Below are 17,119 nucleotides of genomic sequence, written 5' to 3'. Positions count from 1 at the left end.
TCATCTGATGTTAGCCAAAGCAAAGGCAAACTTGAAAGAAAGCCCAGGAAAAAAGAGGGCCTCTGGGGTCTGGTGCATCAGCCGGTGTCGTACATGCTACAGCTTGCCTTCTCAAGCCCCTCTGCAGCACCCTGCTTGTCTGAAAGCGTAAAAATGGGATTTTATTCTTATAATTGGTTTCAATAATGTTTATTACCAACCTCAATTATCCGTTCATCGTTTAGTGGCAATTTGCTATTTTGTGAGTTTATGAATACAGCCTATTTAATACATGTTTAAGTGCTCCGAAAGCAAGGGAAATTGAAAATTAATTCAAATCCAGTGTTAAGTGAAGAAGTTAGCCCCGCTCTCGTATCCACATGGAGTTTTTGGTCTGGCACTGCAGAACTTCCTCTACGGCCAGGGAAGCTGCTGAGCCACTTCCAAAGAGCACTTTTCCAAATGGCCTGTTACCACTTACCGAGTAACCAATACACAGGTCGTCCTATGCTAACAGCGCTGAGGTATCATAAACATTAGTGAAGTTATAAGTTATTATAGCAATTGTAATTTCACTGCTGAACAGTTTACTAGATTAAGGGTTGGAGTCTGCCAGTATGCTTAATTCTAACAGAATAGGCACATAATTAAATAATTAACAGACTTAGTTTGGGAATATCCAAGTTTGCTCCCTGCTTTTAACACATAAAATGACAGTTGCAGTGCTTAGCAACTCTTTAAAATAAAAAGCCATATAAAATTCTCATATTCAGAATGGCCAAAGCAGTAAATAGATTAGTAACTTGCTTAAAAGTTATTACCAATGAGTAAGTAAAGGTGTTGCAGTTGGCAAGGAAGAACCATGGATTATACAAATGATGGTGAAGTCCATCCCCTCTGGCACTTGGGCATGCACAAAGATGGGCAACGTAGTTGATAGTTACTGTAAAATTTTAGAAGGGCAGCAATTTGCAGCATTGAGCAGTGCAAGTCCTGAACTATACCGCAGTTAAGCTTTTAACAAGCACAGTTGTGCATGGTGTGAGTGTTTGGTAGCTGAATGAATCTAAGAAGTCCTGTTACAATCAGCTTCAGAAAGGTGATTTATTTCAGTTAGAAACCAATGCCAGAACAAAACGTTTCACTGACTCTACCCATATTACCACAGTAGGCTTTACCAGACAGAAGTTAAAAACAATTTTATTTTCCTAAACCCTGGTGAAAGCCACCAGATGTCGAAGGCTCATCCCATTAGGTTCAGCAGCAGCAAAGTAACAGATCTCAGCTGATCCAAACTGGACCAAATATGAGGAGAGATGGTGACAAGGCACACTTTACAACACACCTGAGGTGTGTTTAGATTTTGGCAGGGAAACAAGGTTTTTGATCGAAGAGGCACTAAGGCCTGAAAGGTCAGTCATGTAGTCCACCAGAGTATCTTTAAAGTCTGATTGCAGCTGGATTTACTGTAAGAAACGTGACTCTGCAGCAAGACTGAGCAGGACAAAATTACACCTTTGACTTCACAACTAAATAGGATAAATATCTTCTAATAATGTGGCTTTAGGTACTTCATATACAGTAATGTCACTTTCCTAAAGAACATACGTAGTCTATAGTACCAAGCCAGTAACAAAATGAAGGTAAACTGCATTCAGTTCAAAAAAAAAAAAAAAGATTTAAGAGTGCATTTGGTTCAACAAACATCACTACTGAAAAATTTCATTTTTAGGTTGTGTGCAGCAAAAATGTGCTTCTTCCTTGGGATTGTTACATATTGCATGTTTCCATCTGACGATGTGGTTTTCAAAAAGAGGTTGCAGGTGAAGAGATGACCATGTCTGGAATCTGGTGATACAGAAAGCTGAGTGAAAAAGAAAAACTAAGTTAATTTTTTTCCATCCTACAGTAAGTTAATCACTTAGCATATTTCAATCTAATTTTTACACATATTTCCTAAAAATAAAATTAGCATAAGAAAAAAATGACATAACTAGGAAGATAAAAGGAAAACATCTCACTATATGATTTAACTTACTTACAAATTAGAAGTGGCAACATACATTTCCTAACGAGCTTTACTTTGAGGCACCAAGCTGCAGGGCTTGTTCGTTCCTTTCAGAGGCTACTCCAGAAAAATACTGTCCATTTACCTTAACTTTGTATCATGATTCTTTTTACTTTTACTCCTTCATCTACCGTGAACCACCTCTCCTTTGCCTAAACCCTGTGTTTTTCACACATTTCCAAGTATGTGTCAGCTACTGTGACCCCACCCTCACGTACTCACTGAAGGAAGCGGAACTGAATTACGAAGGAATAAGCTGGACGGTCTCTTGGTTTTCTTTCTGAGTTCTCCAGCCTAACACCTCTTATGTACAAGGTTCCCAGAATGGTTATACATCTTCATTGTCCAATGCAGTAAATAGAATAAAACACAGCAATGAAAGGGTGCCTCAAACTATGCATCTCCACAGCAACAACAGTTGCTCAAGTTTATTCTCCGCTGAGGAAGGGACCTTGTGTTAAGAATATTCACCCAAAATACTTTGTTAAAAACAGAACGTGACTGATTTTTTTTTTTTTAAAGCAATGGGGAATGACAGAATTTTCCTTCCAACTTGCATTGCTTTAGCAAGAAAGAAACAGAGCTTATTAAGCCTGTTTGACCAAAGACATAAACGCACTAGCAACAAAGTATTTCAATTTCATTTCTCTGTATGTTTTGTAACACAGCTTAAAAACAGTAATGTTCTCAAATCCTTGTAATTACAACATCAATTCTGCCTTCCCCCTTAAGTAGCTCCTGTTTTGTCCTTGAGTGACCAAACCAAATCTGAATCGTTCTGCACATCTGAAATGCAGGTTTGAATGCAATTTCTTCTCTGCCAGCTTTGCTTCTAATGTCTCCCTTACCATATATTTTAGGAGTGAGTTACAATTATCACTCAGTGATCAACGTGGTGATCCTTCTACAGACAGGCTAATCTTCCTCTGTCATCAGAGCATCCTGACTAGATTCTATATATCACTGCTCTCTCTCAACCAATAAGTAATTTGGCCTAAAGTCCAGCTTATGTAATGAATAACCTTACATTTCAGTATCCCCCATATTACGTTGCTTTGCCTTTGGTACGTTATACCGTACCTTTTCTAGAGCTGTCAGACAGGTTTCAAAGAGCAGAAAACAACTCCACCTCCAAACGATCATATCAGGACCAAACAATTACATTAGGACATACGCTAGAACAGCCGGCTACAGCACAGAGGAACATGTAAAAGACACTCGGGGGTTCTCTGAAGTACTTACTTCCAGAGCAATTCTTACCCTGGTCTGGATCAGTGCTTTGCAGTCATTAATACTGAATCCATCAAATCTGAAGTCCTCATTACCTTTAACATTTGATTCCTCAAAGATGTCATCCTGGCTCTCCAAAAAGTCCTAGTAAAACATAATTTACATTTTCCCCATGAATTTCTATCTGATCTTAAAGCATAGAACCTAAAGAGAAGTTTCCCTCAAATAACAATAAACACTAAATTTTATTTCCTGAAGCTGTATTTTATCATGTGCCCCCCTTGCATTAAAACAATTTTATGCCGAAACAAGTTCTACGCAGATGAATCTAATTGTGACTTAAAATTTAAAAAAAGCCATTTCCAATTAAAATTAGCCCTAATCTACACCATAAAATAGCTGAGAAATACATCATCATCAGTATTGATAAGCAACACAATTTTCCAGTAACAGAAGAGAAGTAATGACATAAGTTTAAGCTTCCTGTGCATTGATTTAATGATGGTGTATCTATGGGCAAGAAAGGAATAGAAGGGGAGTTGAACTATGTTGGGGAAACGTCTCCCATTCTCTCCTGTTAAGTGACAGTTCTATAAAAGTGACTTTCAAGTGCAGAATAGGTCCTATACCTTCCGCACGGTCATTCTGTTTGTATGTAACTTGCACGAAAGGTCCAATACGTCCATAACATGAAAACTGAATGCAGCACCTCACCCCTCATGCTTCAGCAATCAAATTATCAGTTGAAACAGTTACTTCTGAAAACAAGCGACTAATTCATCCCAACTAAATAACCATGTTGAATACTAAGCCATCTCTGATACCCCTATCTTCTCAAAACAAGCGATTGAACAGAGACATTTCTTTTTGAGATCTTTCAATACTGTTGGTTTGTTCTCGATTCAATTAAAACATACGCCTCTCCCTCAAGCCTTGCAAAAACAGATAGAATAATCTGAGGAAAAGGGAAGTGGAACACACTTTCAGTTCGTATACAGTAAAAACATCCAGTAATTACTTTAACAGCCTCTCTTGATTCAAATCCGATTTTCACTTAATGGAAAGATATTAGAGGCTAACAATTTTCTCATACTCTGAGCAAAAAAGAAAACCATCTTACCGCACACAGATCTGAAAGCTAATTCTCCATCCATGCTAAAGCTGAACGTACCCCCTAGTGCAACAGGGCGCTACATAATGGAGACTTCAATGTAAAGACGATCAAAATTTGATCCTGCACAATTTCATAGTTACTTACACACATAATGATGAGAAAACACTAGACTATCATTTTAAAAGGCTCTCTGTATAAAAACCTTATGACTCACCCAGATCTAGTTCCTCAAGCATGTATAGCTTACAGAAAATCAGATTCATAACCAAGTGTTTATACTGGCATACTAGCAAACCGTTGCTCAATTACCTTTTGATTTGCATCTATTCCAAGAACACTCAAGAGGTTTTCTTGGCAATGAGATTTACTCCAGGGATGTCTTAAGCTGGGGGTATTATCAAAGTCTCTAAGTGTTCTCCATATGTTTCCAGAATCAATGCTAGGAAAGAAAACACAATCTGAGGTTGTTATAAGGTGTACAAAGTTTCCAGTAGATGTATACAACTTAGTTATTTTCACTACATATAGTAGTCGTGTACTAGCTTACCTTGATCTAAAAAGCAACTTGTCTTAAAACTATTTCTACATTTGTTCAAACTATCAACCCAATGTACTAATAAGCTTGCATGACAATTAACGGAAACAGTTAAGTCAACATAACTGTATGTTTGGGCTTCTTAGATAAGAAGTGCATTAGAAGCATATTTCAGAGATTGTTATATGCCAACAGCTCGGATTATTCAATCGCTTCTGTGAAACGTGGGTAGAGTTCAGCCCTATTAATTCTGCACTTCGCATTTTCTGTCTCTCAAACCTTTCTCCTTCCTATCAGTCATGCTCCTCCACTGCAGCAGCCTGCTGCTCACGTGGGTGACCTGCATCTGCTCTGGACACATAGGTACTACAAAACAAGCCAAAGGCACACACTCCTGAAACAGAGAGAATTAAAGAGTTCCCTCTACATAGTACTTCGGGTTCTTACTTTGCATTCATCCTATATAAATCCAGTTGCTTTCTGCTTAGTGCAGGATGCATCTTAGTTATTCACCACAGTAGATCAGGGCTTTTTTGTCTGTAGTCGGTACTCTGCTGTAATACTACAGTCCCTTTTACATATATATCATGTTTCTCCACAACTTTGAGGCTGATTAAAATATAACACATATACAAGGAACTTGCCAAAAGGATGTCCGCATTAAATGTTTTAACTATATTTCTTGTGAGCCTTATGACATTTCCAAAGTATGGTCTGACCCAGCTTTCTAGATAACAAAGCCTCAGATGTACGCAAAAGTAACTACAATATTGTTCAGTAACTACAATACTGCTCAGAAGCTGCTGATCCTTCAAAAACATGTAACACATCTAAAAGCGTTCCAGGTGTCTTATGAGAAAGCTAAGTTAACGATACTAATTGCTATTAACATAACCCCAGGAAAGAAGCCAGATGCACCACAGATTCTGAAGCCCATCTGGTTAAACACGAGGAAGTTACCACCTGGGAAAGTTGAGGAGGGAGAAAAAAAGAAGCAAGGGGGTTGTCAGCAGAAGCAGCAGCAATGCTCCTGCCTCAGATGATGGAGAAATAAGTCAGATGTGTTGTAAAGAAAGGACAAGTGAACAGGAAGAACAGGCTGCCTGTTGGGTGTTCTGGCATTCCAGAGGCTTAGTCATAAGGCGGCACACCAACAGCAGGAAAAACCCTAAGCAGGAATTTGTAATTTTGATATATTCCCTTCCTTGTTTTCCAATGGCTAAAACACAATCCATTTCCTTTTAACAACACAATACAAAATTGGCAAGATCTATATGCTGAAGAGCACAGTGATTAAAAGGATTTTCAAGTTCACCTGCGAGTACCACCGATTTTTAAATTATGAAATAAATGGTGTAATTGGTGTAATTTTTAATTTTTTTTTTTTTTTTAAACCATAGATCTAAACTCATTACCAAAGTTGATTCTTCGTAAGTTCAGGAATCCCAACATCTTCATTATTTGTATCAAGTACTTGATCTAAGCTTCTTATGCTCTCTCTGGACTGTGATACAAAGACTTCTGGAAAGCCCAACTTAAATATATCCTCATAGCTGTGGTTTGCCTAGAAAAAACAGAGTTTTATTACATATGCTATACAGACCATCCCCACAGTTCATGAAGGACCTAGTCCAAAGACTACAATGTTTTCAGAGATTGTATTATTGATTGTTTTTAAAATTTGTATTAATATTAATGGCGCAGAGGGACTGACCCCATAGTTCAGTGTTTGAGTATTTATCTAGAATTAGAGGAGGAGAGGCAAGAGTCCAAGAGATTCTGATGAACCTTAGTCTCTAACTTCCCAGCTACTAAGTTATAGACTGGTTTGCCTATTAGCACTCAAGGCTCCTTCTTCTGCTCAGCTAATTCAGACCAGGTCAAAACTGATGTATACATGAATTCCAAAGCTTGTGTTCGAATACTACGTTAGCAAAACATCTAATTCAGCCAAATGTAACATAACTACTAAATGCTGTAGTTACCAATAAATACTTGCACTGTGTAAGTCTGCATAAATGCTGGGGTCAGTATGTCTCCATATCCTTGTATTTGCACCAAACTTCTTCCAGCTTATGTTAAAAATCAGAGCCAGATTTACATACTTGTTCCTCCTCCAGCAGCGACGAGGGGGATGTTTGGAGGACTGAACACAGCCACGAGTGATCCAAACTCATGCAAACAGGCCTACTGGAAGTAACAGGCTTATCTGAAGACTAAGAAATACATATACAAGGAAAAATGTGTGTAATTTACATCCTATCCTAAAGGGATGTTATCATGCCATCTGGTCCAGAAGCTTTGCCCTTTTATTCTTTCAAAGAAGGAATTACTGCAATTCTCTAAATCAAAGCAATTAATTGACTTCAACACCCTGCGGAGGGACTGCAATCCAGGAGCAGCAATGTTGTGTGGAAACTAGAGAATGAAACCAGTCAGTTTGTTTTCTTTGCCTAGCAATCAACAGTTTAATCTGAAAAACATAAGTATGGATACTCCATATTTTGACAGTTTCATTTAATCGTAACTCAAACAGCTGAAATAAATTGAGGTATTTCCACAGTTTAATTATATAGAACTCAGACGAATGCAGTGAATATTGAGAGAGCATGGATTTAATCTAATCGGTGAGTGGGCAAAAATCAACAGAGCTGGTAGGCGGCTTCTGTACTTCTGAGCATCCTTCCAGAAATAGAATTTGTGCCCCACGCTGCTCCCTCCTGAAGTAAGACCTTGCTAAACTGCCTGTCCTGAAGGGCGACTGCTGGGACATTCAAAGTCTCCCCGGTAAAATCCTTTGAATCTTGCCCAAAGTGTCATAATACTTTAAATTGATCTGTAAATTATTTCAGTAGACTTAACTTACAACAGGGATACTATACGGAGGAGAAAGATGTTTGAGGAGCACAATTCCATGAAAGCACACATGCTAAAGCATACATGGAGAGTCACGGCCCAGGAAAAAAACCCTCCAAGTAGGTACCAAGCCCTAAACAGGACAGGAGCTAAGGAAAAGTCAGGCAGCTGCTCTTGTCTTTGGGGTGGGGGGAAATTACAGCCACAGAAGCGTGAATCAAGGGAAGGCCAGGCCTGCCTTGTTGGTAACATCTTCTTAGAACCTGTCATGTTACTCCCACATGCATACAAGTCACTGGCTTACAGTTTAGCCAAGCTGGATGAAAAGCCCAACATACAGGAAAAACGCAAGATTTTTTTGTGTTATCTTTAATGCTGTCTACTTCAGTGGGTGTTTCTAAAATAAAACTTTAGTATATTTTCATTTACGTTGTAGCTTCGTACTGATTATAAAAATATGAAGGCACAAATTTCACATCCGTGCTTTTTGAACAAACCCTCTGTATCCCATTATATCAGAATACCCTAGGGCTTAAGCAAGCGCACTAGTCCCTCTCACCAGTGGCCAGTATTTAAAGAACACGTGAAAAATCCTTGAAGTTATTCAATCATGTAGGCAAAGTATCCAGCTACTGCAAGGAAATTAGTGATTGTTTTCACCTTAAAATACATGATTCTGCTCCAGGCTGATATTGTTTAATTAACTGAAGCATTAGATATTGAAGGTCAGACCTCTGACGATCTCTAGAGGTCCCTTCCAACCTACCTGGAATTTTTTCTATTGACTATACAGAAGACAGAGCTCCAACCTGAAGAGTTTATGGTCTCAAACAGACAATACAAAATGCACAGGGATGAAGGCCAAGCTACATGTATGTTCTACACCCAAAGAAATCTCAAACAGCTCTGCAGCTGCTTCTCTACCCTGAGACAAGAAAAGACAACTTGAAACTCTAGGCATGGTTAACTTATTTAGCTCGTACCGGACATTTTCTTTTGCCTTTAATAAATGCAAAAATGAAGCAAAGGTTTCAGTAAGAGTAAGATCTACTGCTTTTGGAAAGAAACCAAACAATCTGCTATATTCTATTTCAGCTCCAGTCATTACTTACTCTCTTTTTTCAGCATAAGACTTCTTTCTTGTCCCCAATTTCCAGCATTACGAAGAATTTAAATTCTCTGTTTATGCATACCAATAACCAGGTATCTTGTGATCTCCACTCTATCAGTGCTGGATAGCTTACCCCACATGCCTCTTTGTGCTTTCCCTAGTAATACCTATTCAACAGGTAAAGCTCCCAGGCAAGGACAAGAAAGCCTGTCTCCAGAAAACCCTCAGTTCCCGACGCATACTAAAACTCAACCAACAGACTACAAACAGTAAGCTATTACTGCTACTGATTAACTCCGTGGAAGTCTTAGTCGATCGCTCTCTTTTTTGAAATGTTTTAGTTTAGGATAAAAGTAGTAAGATTGAGGGCGTTTTGTATTTGTACATTCTTATTTTCCTTTTGTTATTGTGCTTCACTTTGCTGATGCATGTTTGGCAAACATGGAAACACATTCATTGCAACAAGGTATAACCCTTAACCTGAACCTTTTTTTTTTGTGCCGATAAGGGCACATTATATTATTTATTCAGATTATTAGTTCTAACATTGTATGAGAGAATGTAACATCCTATGCTAGAAAATGAGTGACATTAAATTATTTCTATTCAATTTTTTGTGTCATTAACTTCCACCCACAATCAGTCTAAAATTCCAGAAAGACTGCTGGATTATTCAGGCAGTATATTAAATAACAAAAGTTACTGGTTTTGCCAATTTCTAACTCAATTTTATGTTGGTTTACTTCAATAAGCCTGCAGGCAGCTCACAAAATTTTTGTCCACCCTGTTTTTGTTACCCACCTTCCCGATTTTTTGTTTCCTATGTTGGTTCTTGTCTAGCTTTTAAATTGCATGTGCTTCAGGGCAAGGTTCATCGTTTCTACGTGCTTACTTATTTCTAGTGTCCAGAAGCGAAGTAGTGCATTACATTCTTTAAAGTTCTCAAGCAGGATAACTTAAGTATTTGTCAAACACTTTAAAGAAGTCGCTTTTGTTCCACTTGAGTTAGCTGCAAAGCAGCTTGACAGTTTCTCTCCCTGTACAGCATTATCCTCTATAGAGAAGACATTCAGGTACAAATCTTGAGACGTAGGAAGCAGCAACACAAACATTTCTGGCCTTTGGTTTACTATTAGCACGTACCTCATTTAGAGAGCTCCAAGCCTCCTGTATCCTACTGTGCAGAGATGGCTCAGAACAAAAGTGACCAGCAGAAGCTCTACAACGTCCGCTGCTTAAGTCCGTATCGGCTCTAGAAGTTTTCGTTGACTTCACCAAAACTTCAAGACTATGACTGAATCTCTCCGATTTGTCTAAGGACTCCCTGAAGCCTTCAAAATCACCCCAGGAACCCGTGGGTTCTACGGTACTACAGCTGCTCTCAGAAAATCCCTCACAACTTCTCCCTTTGCTATATACTCCAGGGAGGCTTTGCTGCATTACTTCAAGATTAATAATTTCTTCATTATTTGTTCTTTCATTCGAGTTACAGTCACTTTCATCGAGGGACGTACCACCTACTTCAACTGCGAGGTCTTTTAGAGATATCCGGTGCGACGTGTCGGTATTAGTAAGATTTTCTACGAGTGACAGGTTCTGCATCTTTGTTGAAGAAAAATTTGTTTGTTGAAATCTGTACTGCAAAAAGGCTACTGAAGTTCAGTTGCATTAGAAATCTGAGTATTTCCAAAACAGAATCAAATTCTTCATTTCACCCCAAAGAATAATAACACTGCTAAATCAAAACAGGATGTCCTTCAGCCTCCCCTCCAGTAATCAGCATGTGCACGTTATTCAGTCTCACTTTCTGTGTAGGATATCAGCCTGCAAAGAAAAGAATTATAAATAAATGCTTCTATGATAAGGGCTGCGTAGGAATAAAGAAAGATATCTGATAAGGCAGGAGAAAGAATGCTCAGGTTAAAATAAACACAAGCCGGTATTATACAACTGAAAATCGCTGTAGGCAAAATTATTTAAAATTTTCACTTAACTATCTGCCCACACCACAAGCAAGCCATTAAATTAGTGAACAATATTCAGAAAACACTTAACAGAAGATGTTGGATATTAATTGAGTATACAGGAGGCAAACTGAAATAATTATAGATAATATCCAACACTTACTAAATAATTTCTGTAACTATTTCATCCATCAAACAGCGCTCTTTTTGTTTGCACGGGCTTCCCCCGTCCAAAAGATTACTGAAGAGGCGAACGTGACTTGCAGCAACACGGGAACTGGCCGTTTAATCCTGTGAAAAATACAGTGCTTCCAACTATTTAAGCAATTGAGACAGATTTAATAAGTTCAGTTTGGCATCTGTAAATTATACCGGCAACGCTGCATTTATCATTTCAGATTAATCACATCTCCTCAAGCATTTTTCCGGCTGACACGCTGTTTTGGGGGGCGGGTTAGGAGCGACGCTAAAACCATGCCTGAAAGACTGGCCGCTATTAGGTATTTCCTGCGCTTAACAGACGGGACGAATCTCGTGGTTTTTTTCCCCAGGTTCACCTCGAAGGCGGCACAGGACCGGCCGGGCACAGACCACGGGAACGGCTGGACCCTCGCCGGCCCGCAGCACAGCGCTGGGCTTTGGAGGGCGGCTCCGCCGCCGCGGGGCTCGGAGGACAGGGCGGCACGCCGGGGCTGCCCGCCGCCGGGGCCTCCCCCGGGACCCCCCCTCTCCCCCGGGCGGAGCAGGGCGGGGGAAGCCCCGGCGGGCGGCGGCCGAGAGCCCGTCCCCGAGCCGGAGCCGCCGGCGCTTCACCCGTGGCTCCTTCACCCCTGTTTCCCACCGCCCGGCCCGGCCGGCCCCAGCCCCCGGTGACGACCGGGGAGCGGACACCCCGGGCTGGGCGCTGGCACCGGCCCGCCGCGGGGGAGCCGCGCTCCCGGGGAGGAGGAGGCAGGCGGGGAGGGCACGGCGAGCCGCCTCGCCCCGCAGCCCCCCGGGGAGCGGAGGGCCGCGGCCGTGCCTCAGCTCCCCCTGCTGCGGGAGGAGGGGAGGGGGCGGGGGCGGGCAGAGCCGCCGCCGAGGCGGACGCGGGTCCCGAGCGGCGCTGGCCGTTGGAGCAGCTCGGAGCCCCGCCACTCCGTGAGGAAACAGCCTTACCGCCGATCCCGGGCCGAGCCGCGCCGGCAGGTCGCCAGGGCCGGGGCCTAGGTGTGCCGGGGCGGGGCTGCGGGGCCGGCAGGGGGCGGGGCCTAGGTGTGCCGAGGCGGGGCGGCGGGGGGCCGTTACCGGCAGGGGGCGGGGCCTAGGCGTGCCGGGGCGGGGCGGCGGGGGGCCGTTACCGGCAGGGGGCGGGGCCTAGGTGTGCCGGGGCGGGGCGGTGGTGGCCGTTACCGGCAGGGGGCGGGGCCGCGGGGGGGCGCTCGCTGTGCGGGACGGGGCGGCCCGGGGGCACAGCAGAGCCCTCCGCGCCCCCAGACCCTCTCAGCCCGGGCCCTGCCTCCCGGGGCGGGCGGGAGAGGCCGTCCAGCGCCCAGGCGTGACGGCGGGACCGATCCCCCCGCGGGCCGGCCCGGCCTCCGCCTGCTCCTCCCGTCAGGCCTCCGCCCCGCCCAGGGGAGCAGCAAGGGGCAGAGGAGCCTCAGCCCTTCCTCGGCCATCTCGCAGCCGCGTCTGGCTGCGGCCCTGACGAAGTCCCCGTTCTCTCCCCTTTCTCTGTTTTGACAAGCACTCCCCCCGTTCTCCAAGCTTGCCCCTGGGCCTCGGTCATAGCGGTTGTCTTCACCTGCGTCTCCCTTGGGTTAAAACCGCCCTGCCATCTTCCAGCCAGAAGCCAACTCCCGCCCTCCGGGAAAAGATTGACTTTGACGTCGTGATGTGAAAAAGAAAAGTATTCACATTTTTCCAGCTTCTTCCTGCGATCTGGCAGGCTAAGGACATGCGGTTTGACGGTGGTGGCTCGTGTTTGCTTTTAATTTGAGAATAGCTAAAATCCTCACATAATTACAAAATTCCAGGATACAGACCTAAAAAATGTAACAATCAATCCACCCAGTAACATAACCTCATGACAAAATGGTTGGAATAGGCCAGCGACAGTCTGCCAGGATCTCCTCTTCCTCTCCCCCCCCTTTCGCCCCACGAGGTATGTGGTTGTCCCCCCCCCTCTGCTGAGGCTGGGACTTGATCCACTCGTCGTGTCAGACAAAGCCAGAAGCTGCGGGTCTGGTCGCTGCGGACGGGTCACCCCGCTGTCTGGGGTGACCTTCTCTCCTCGCCCATCCCTTGAGGAGCGGTGGCGTGGGCTGCGGGCAGCGTGCCCCAGGCTGGCTGCTCCCACATCTGGGTGGCAGAGGGAAGGGTGCAAAGAAAACTCCTCAGCCTCCCTGTCCTCCAGGCTGGGTTTAACATCTGGGCAGTCCCAAGCAACAGGGGACAGTTGTAAAAGCAAGGAAAAAGGTTTTCTGGAAAAAGGCCTAGAATAAAAAGCATTTTCTAGGCATTACAGTACATATGTTTTCCAGCCCAGGCACAGATAACGCGCACTCCCCTCCCACGCCATCTGACTCTCATTCCAGGCTGTAGTGCTTTATCTGAGGGTGAGAGGCTGAATTTGGGAGCAATGCCCAGACACGGAGCCAAAGAAACTTTATTGGCAAGTCTCCGAGAGACTTTTTAATTTGTTTTCTTTCTGCTTTGGAGCAGTTTCTTACCCTCCGTGGCCATCCTGTGGCAGCCTGCAGCTCTGAGGATATCTGACCAGCTCAGCGAGACCATGATTCAGCCCCAAAGCGTCTGACACTCGTTAGGATAGCATCACCATCCTATGCTGCAGTAAGTTTGTGTTGCAGGAACTTCTGGGGTTCCAGCTCTCTTTTCAGTTTTGAAGGGAGCTCAGCTTTTTTCAGCTACTGAGGTTGTTTTGCACAGCTTTACATTTTCACCTTTGTCTTCTCAAAGGAAAAGGCTACAAACAGGCTGCGCAAAGGCTGAGGCGCTCCTCTCCGTACCACGCTTTGCATCCGGAGGGGAAGGGGTGCGTGGGTTTTGCAAACCTGCCTCTGCCTTGCCAAGTTCAAGCTGTCTTTGCAGTTGTGTGGAGCGGTGGGAGAGCTGGTGAGCATCAGAAGCTGCCCCAGACCTTAGAAACCTCAGTGTAGGAACAGAAGAAACTGTTGTGCCTTCTTCCCAGAGTAACATCAGTAACTTCATTAAGGGCTTGCCGCATAACGGTGGTGTTTATTTAACTCTCCAGCACACCTTATAACTCACCTTGGGAAAACCAGTTGCTAACCCTGAGTCCCTGCAGAGGAAGCAATCGGCTGCACCATCTGCTGCATGTACCTACTGCGGCCTCCGCTCTCAGGCAAACGCAGCTGAAAACCCACAGAATCACCCCAAGAAAAAATCTGCACTGGTGTGTTTTGGGCAGGTTTTCAAATCAGGAGGAGTCAGCATGAGGTACGGCTGCCCTGCAAAGTGGATTTCACCTGCCCTCCTCTGAATTCACTTCTTTTGACTCAGCCCAGCTGAATGAGAGTGTGACAGCTGCTGCTGAGATCCCTAATTCATGTTTTCAATTAGATGCTCTCATAGGCTGACTAGTTTAAGTTAAAAGCATTATCACAATTGGATTAAGAGTTTTGCCTTCTGAAGAATATTGGGGACAAAAATCTGTTATCTGTTTCGGGGATAAGTCTTACTTTTTTTCTGACATATACCAGGCCTCGGCGTTTACTCCATAATTCCTGCATTGAATCAATAATTTCTTTCTGAACTATCATTTTTATATTTTTTTTTAAATAACCCAGTCTTTATTTACAGGGTCAATATGCCAAAAAACTTCAAACATAGACTATGACCTTGGATTTAGACACTTAAATGTATGCACCTACAAAAGCAGAACGTCACTACTTAAAAACTCACAAACACAAACAACTGAACTGACTGAACACTCATCTGCAGCTGCTCTTGGTGCTCCTGCCACCATTCCTACTGGAAAATTATTTGAGTCTGGTACACATACTCTAGAATTATTCTTTTTTTTCATTTTGGCCTTTGGAAAAATACCAATTTGCAATGAAAAAACTCAACAGAATAACTGAAAAGTCTTTACTTTCAGAGCAAATCAGCACCACACTGCTGTAATATGAATTTTTATTCATTTGTGAAAGATCTGGTCCTGAATTATTGAATTGTGTAAATTGTAAATGACTAGGGTGATATGGATGGCTTTTTTCTTCATTCATTTTCTCTCTTGGAAAAAAATATAAACAAGCAGTACCTTTGTATGCAGAATTTTCAGTGTTTTTTTTTTAATTGAAGCATTAAACAAGATTAACTTGCTATTTAAATGACTGAAATATTTTAATTCATATTAAATATTTGGATGCCTCTTCCTGTAAAAAAGAATGTTACATTTAGCTAAACTGGCTTAAAATGTCATTTAGAAAGTAAGAGTAAACGTTTTCAGAAGCTCATAAATAATTTTGATTGACTCAAAGTGACTTTTCATTAAATGAGCTGCCTTTTCAGTAGATGATTAAAAGTTTTTTCTCACCATAAGTACACAGATTTTAGAAGTGTAGGACATCAGCAGTTCTTTCATTTCGATAGTAATAGGGAGTGCTCAGCTTTTTGAAAAACATTGCAGATATCAGGTCTAAACATTGATTTAATTGACTAGCTATGGCTTAAATTTAAAAATGTCATTCATAATTCCATTAAACTCCCTCCTGGGGAGGCATGGCATTTTTTGCCATGCCTTCCAGCTTTCTATTGCTGTTGGTGTCTCAGCATGGAAGTTCAAAATGTCAGTAAAATCCTTCGGCTTTTTCCTGAGTTAGAAATGAGAAGAGCAGCACTTCAGGGCAAACTTTACTTGTCCCTAGTGACCCCTGTGAAATACTGCTCTGTGTGCTAAAACAGTGGGGTGGGAGTCACTGGCATTAATGAGTCACCTGCAGCAGTTGGTGCCTGGGCTAAAAGATGAACCAGAATCTTTCCAACAGCAGATGGCAGCTCTCCCTTGTCTCTCTCGCGTGCACACAACAGTACTGTTCATCCTCTGGAGCAGGGGAAGTAATTCATCCCCTCTACACACTACGTTAAAAAGGTATCGGACCACCTGCTTTCTGTGCTGACCACAGAAAAGCCATTTCCCAGGACCCCTACGCCGATGGGCTGTCAGTGTAGAAAGACTTTCCCATAAAAAGGCAACATCCTTTGTCAGGAGACGTAAGGTATACTTTAGGTCCCTCTCTTCTTCTCTCAGGTATGGAATATAAGGGAGCTGTAATCCATCTCTCAAAAAAGCTAGATGTGCAAGAGACATAGGTGCCCTGGGTTCAGTGGCTGCCTTTAGCGCTTTTGTCTAACCCAGTAGTGTGGTTTCGAAGCAAAGCTCGCATTTGCTTCTATGGCTAACCTGGTTCTCAGAGTGATTTTGAGGAGCACAAACTAGGTGTCTTCTGGGGAAAGGCAGTGGAATGCCATTCCACTCTGGTAGGTACTTCATGGAAACATCGTCTTCCAAACCCATATGTGGGCTGCACTACTTTAAGATCCTCCAGCATGTTACCTAGCACATGTGCCAAAAGAAGACTCTCAAACCATTCAGAGCTCCCACAAGATCCTGAAGTGTTCTTGTGCTATATGTAAAGGGCCAAGTGCCATAGGCGTCCTCCTATTTGCCAGCATCTGCCAGCCTTCAACTCTTTGCCACCACTCCATCATCCACTGACGCTTCTAGTTTGAAATCCTTTCCTGTCTTCAGCTGCTTTCCCTTCTGTTGTCAATCCTACTTGCTGAACCCCTCATTTCTTTTATCAGATCTTTTTTTCCTACTATCCATTTACCAACTGTTCTCTCTTCTTCCTTTAGCCTCCTGAAAACTCAGAGAGTTGTGACTTGGGCCCCTTATGGAAGTGGTAGTGCTTGTTATTCCATGAAGGGGACATGAGAGGGACCAGGTTTCCTGGGTAGCAGAATAATTTGGTGGCAGCAGCAGGAGGTTGCTAACCTCATGACTTCTCCTGCTGTGAGAGCATTGGCAAGCAATAGTCCACAGATTTCAGGAGAATAAAGGTGATCCTCTTGAAGTCCCATTACACTTCATTGAGAGCATGGCAGACACGCACCTACTCTGTGAGCACAACATGGCAGCAGCTGTTCACATGGACTCTGTCACCATGGTGGAGAACCTGGAGAAATGACAGTGCTTTGATAAGGCTCCAGGGTTCCTATTCCTGGATCCCACAGAAGA

General features: G+C 43.2%; 1 protein-coding gene across 5 annotated transcripts; it reads right to left on the bottom strand.

The window, feature by feature from the left end:
• Positions 1 to 1,064: 1,064 nt before the first annotated feature.
• Positions 1,065 to 12,072, bottom strand: CLBA1 (clathrin binding box of aftiphilin containing 1). Of its 5 annotated transcripts, none has more exons than XM_076345583.1 (7): positions 12,016 to 12,052; positions 11,021 to 11,172; positions 10,037 to 10,717; positions 6,342 to 6,490; positions 4,701 to 4,830; positions 3,308 to 3,421; positions 1,065 to 1,843 (listed from the first exon to the last, which is right to left on the bottom strand). In XM_076345583.1, the coding sequence occupies exons 3-7, from the start codon at positions 10,493 to 10,495 to the stop codon at positions 1,676 to 1,678; spliced, it is 1,020 nt and encodes a 339-aa protein (XP_076201698.1). In that variant the 5' UTR covers positions 10,496 to 10,717; positions 11,021 to 11,172; positions 12,016 to 12,052; the 3' UTR covers positions 1,065 to 1,675. The 5 variants fall into 5 exon arrangements, with proteins under 5 accessions (XP_076201698.1, XP_076201702.1, XP_076201701.1 ...); XM_076345587.1 differs by having other exon boundaries at positions 3,373 to 3,421; XM_076345586.1 differs by lacking the exon at positions 11,021 to 11,172 and having other exon boundaries at positions 12,016 to 12,072.
• Positions 12,073 to 17,119: the final 5,047 nt, after the last annotated feature.

Source organism: Aptenodytes patagonicus, chromosome 7, assembly GCF_965638725.1.
Source record: "Aptenodytes patagonicus chromosome 7, bAptPat1.pri.cur, whole genome shotgun sequence".
Lineage (NCBI taxonomy): Eukaryota > Metazoa > Chordata > Aves > Sphenisciformes > Spheniscidae > Aptenodytes > Aptenodytes patagonicus.
Note: the sequence above shows the minus strand (reverse complement) of the source record. Positions and strands in the feature narration are given on the sequence as shown.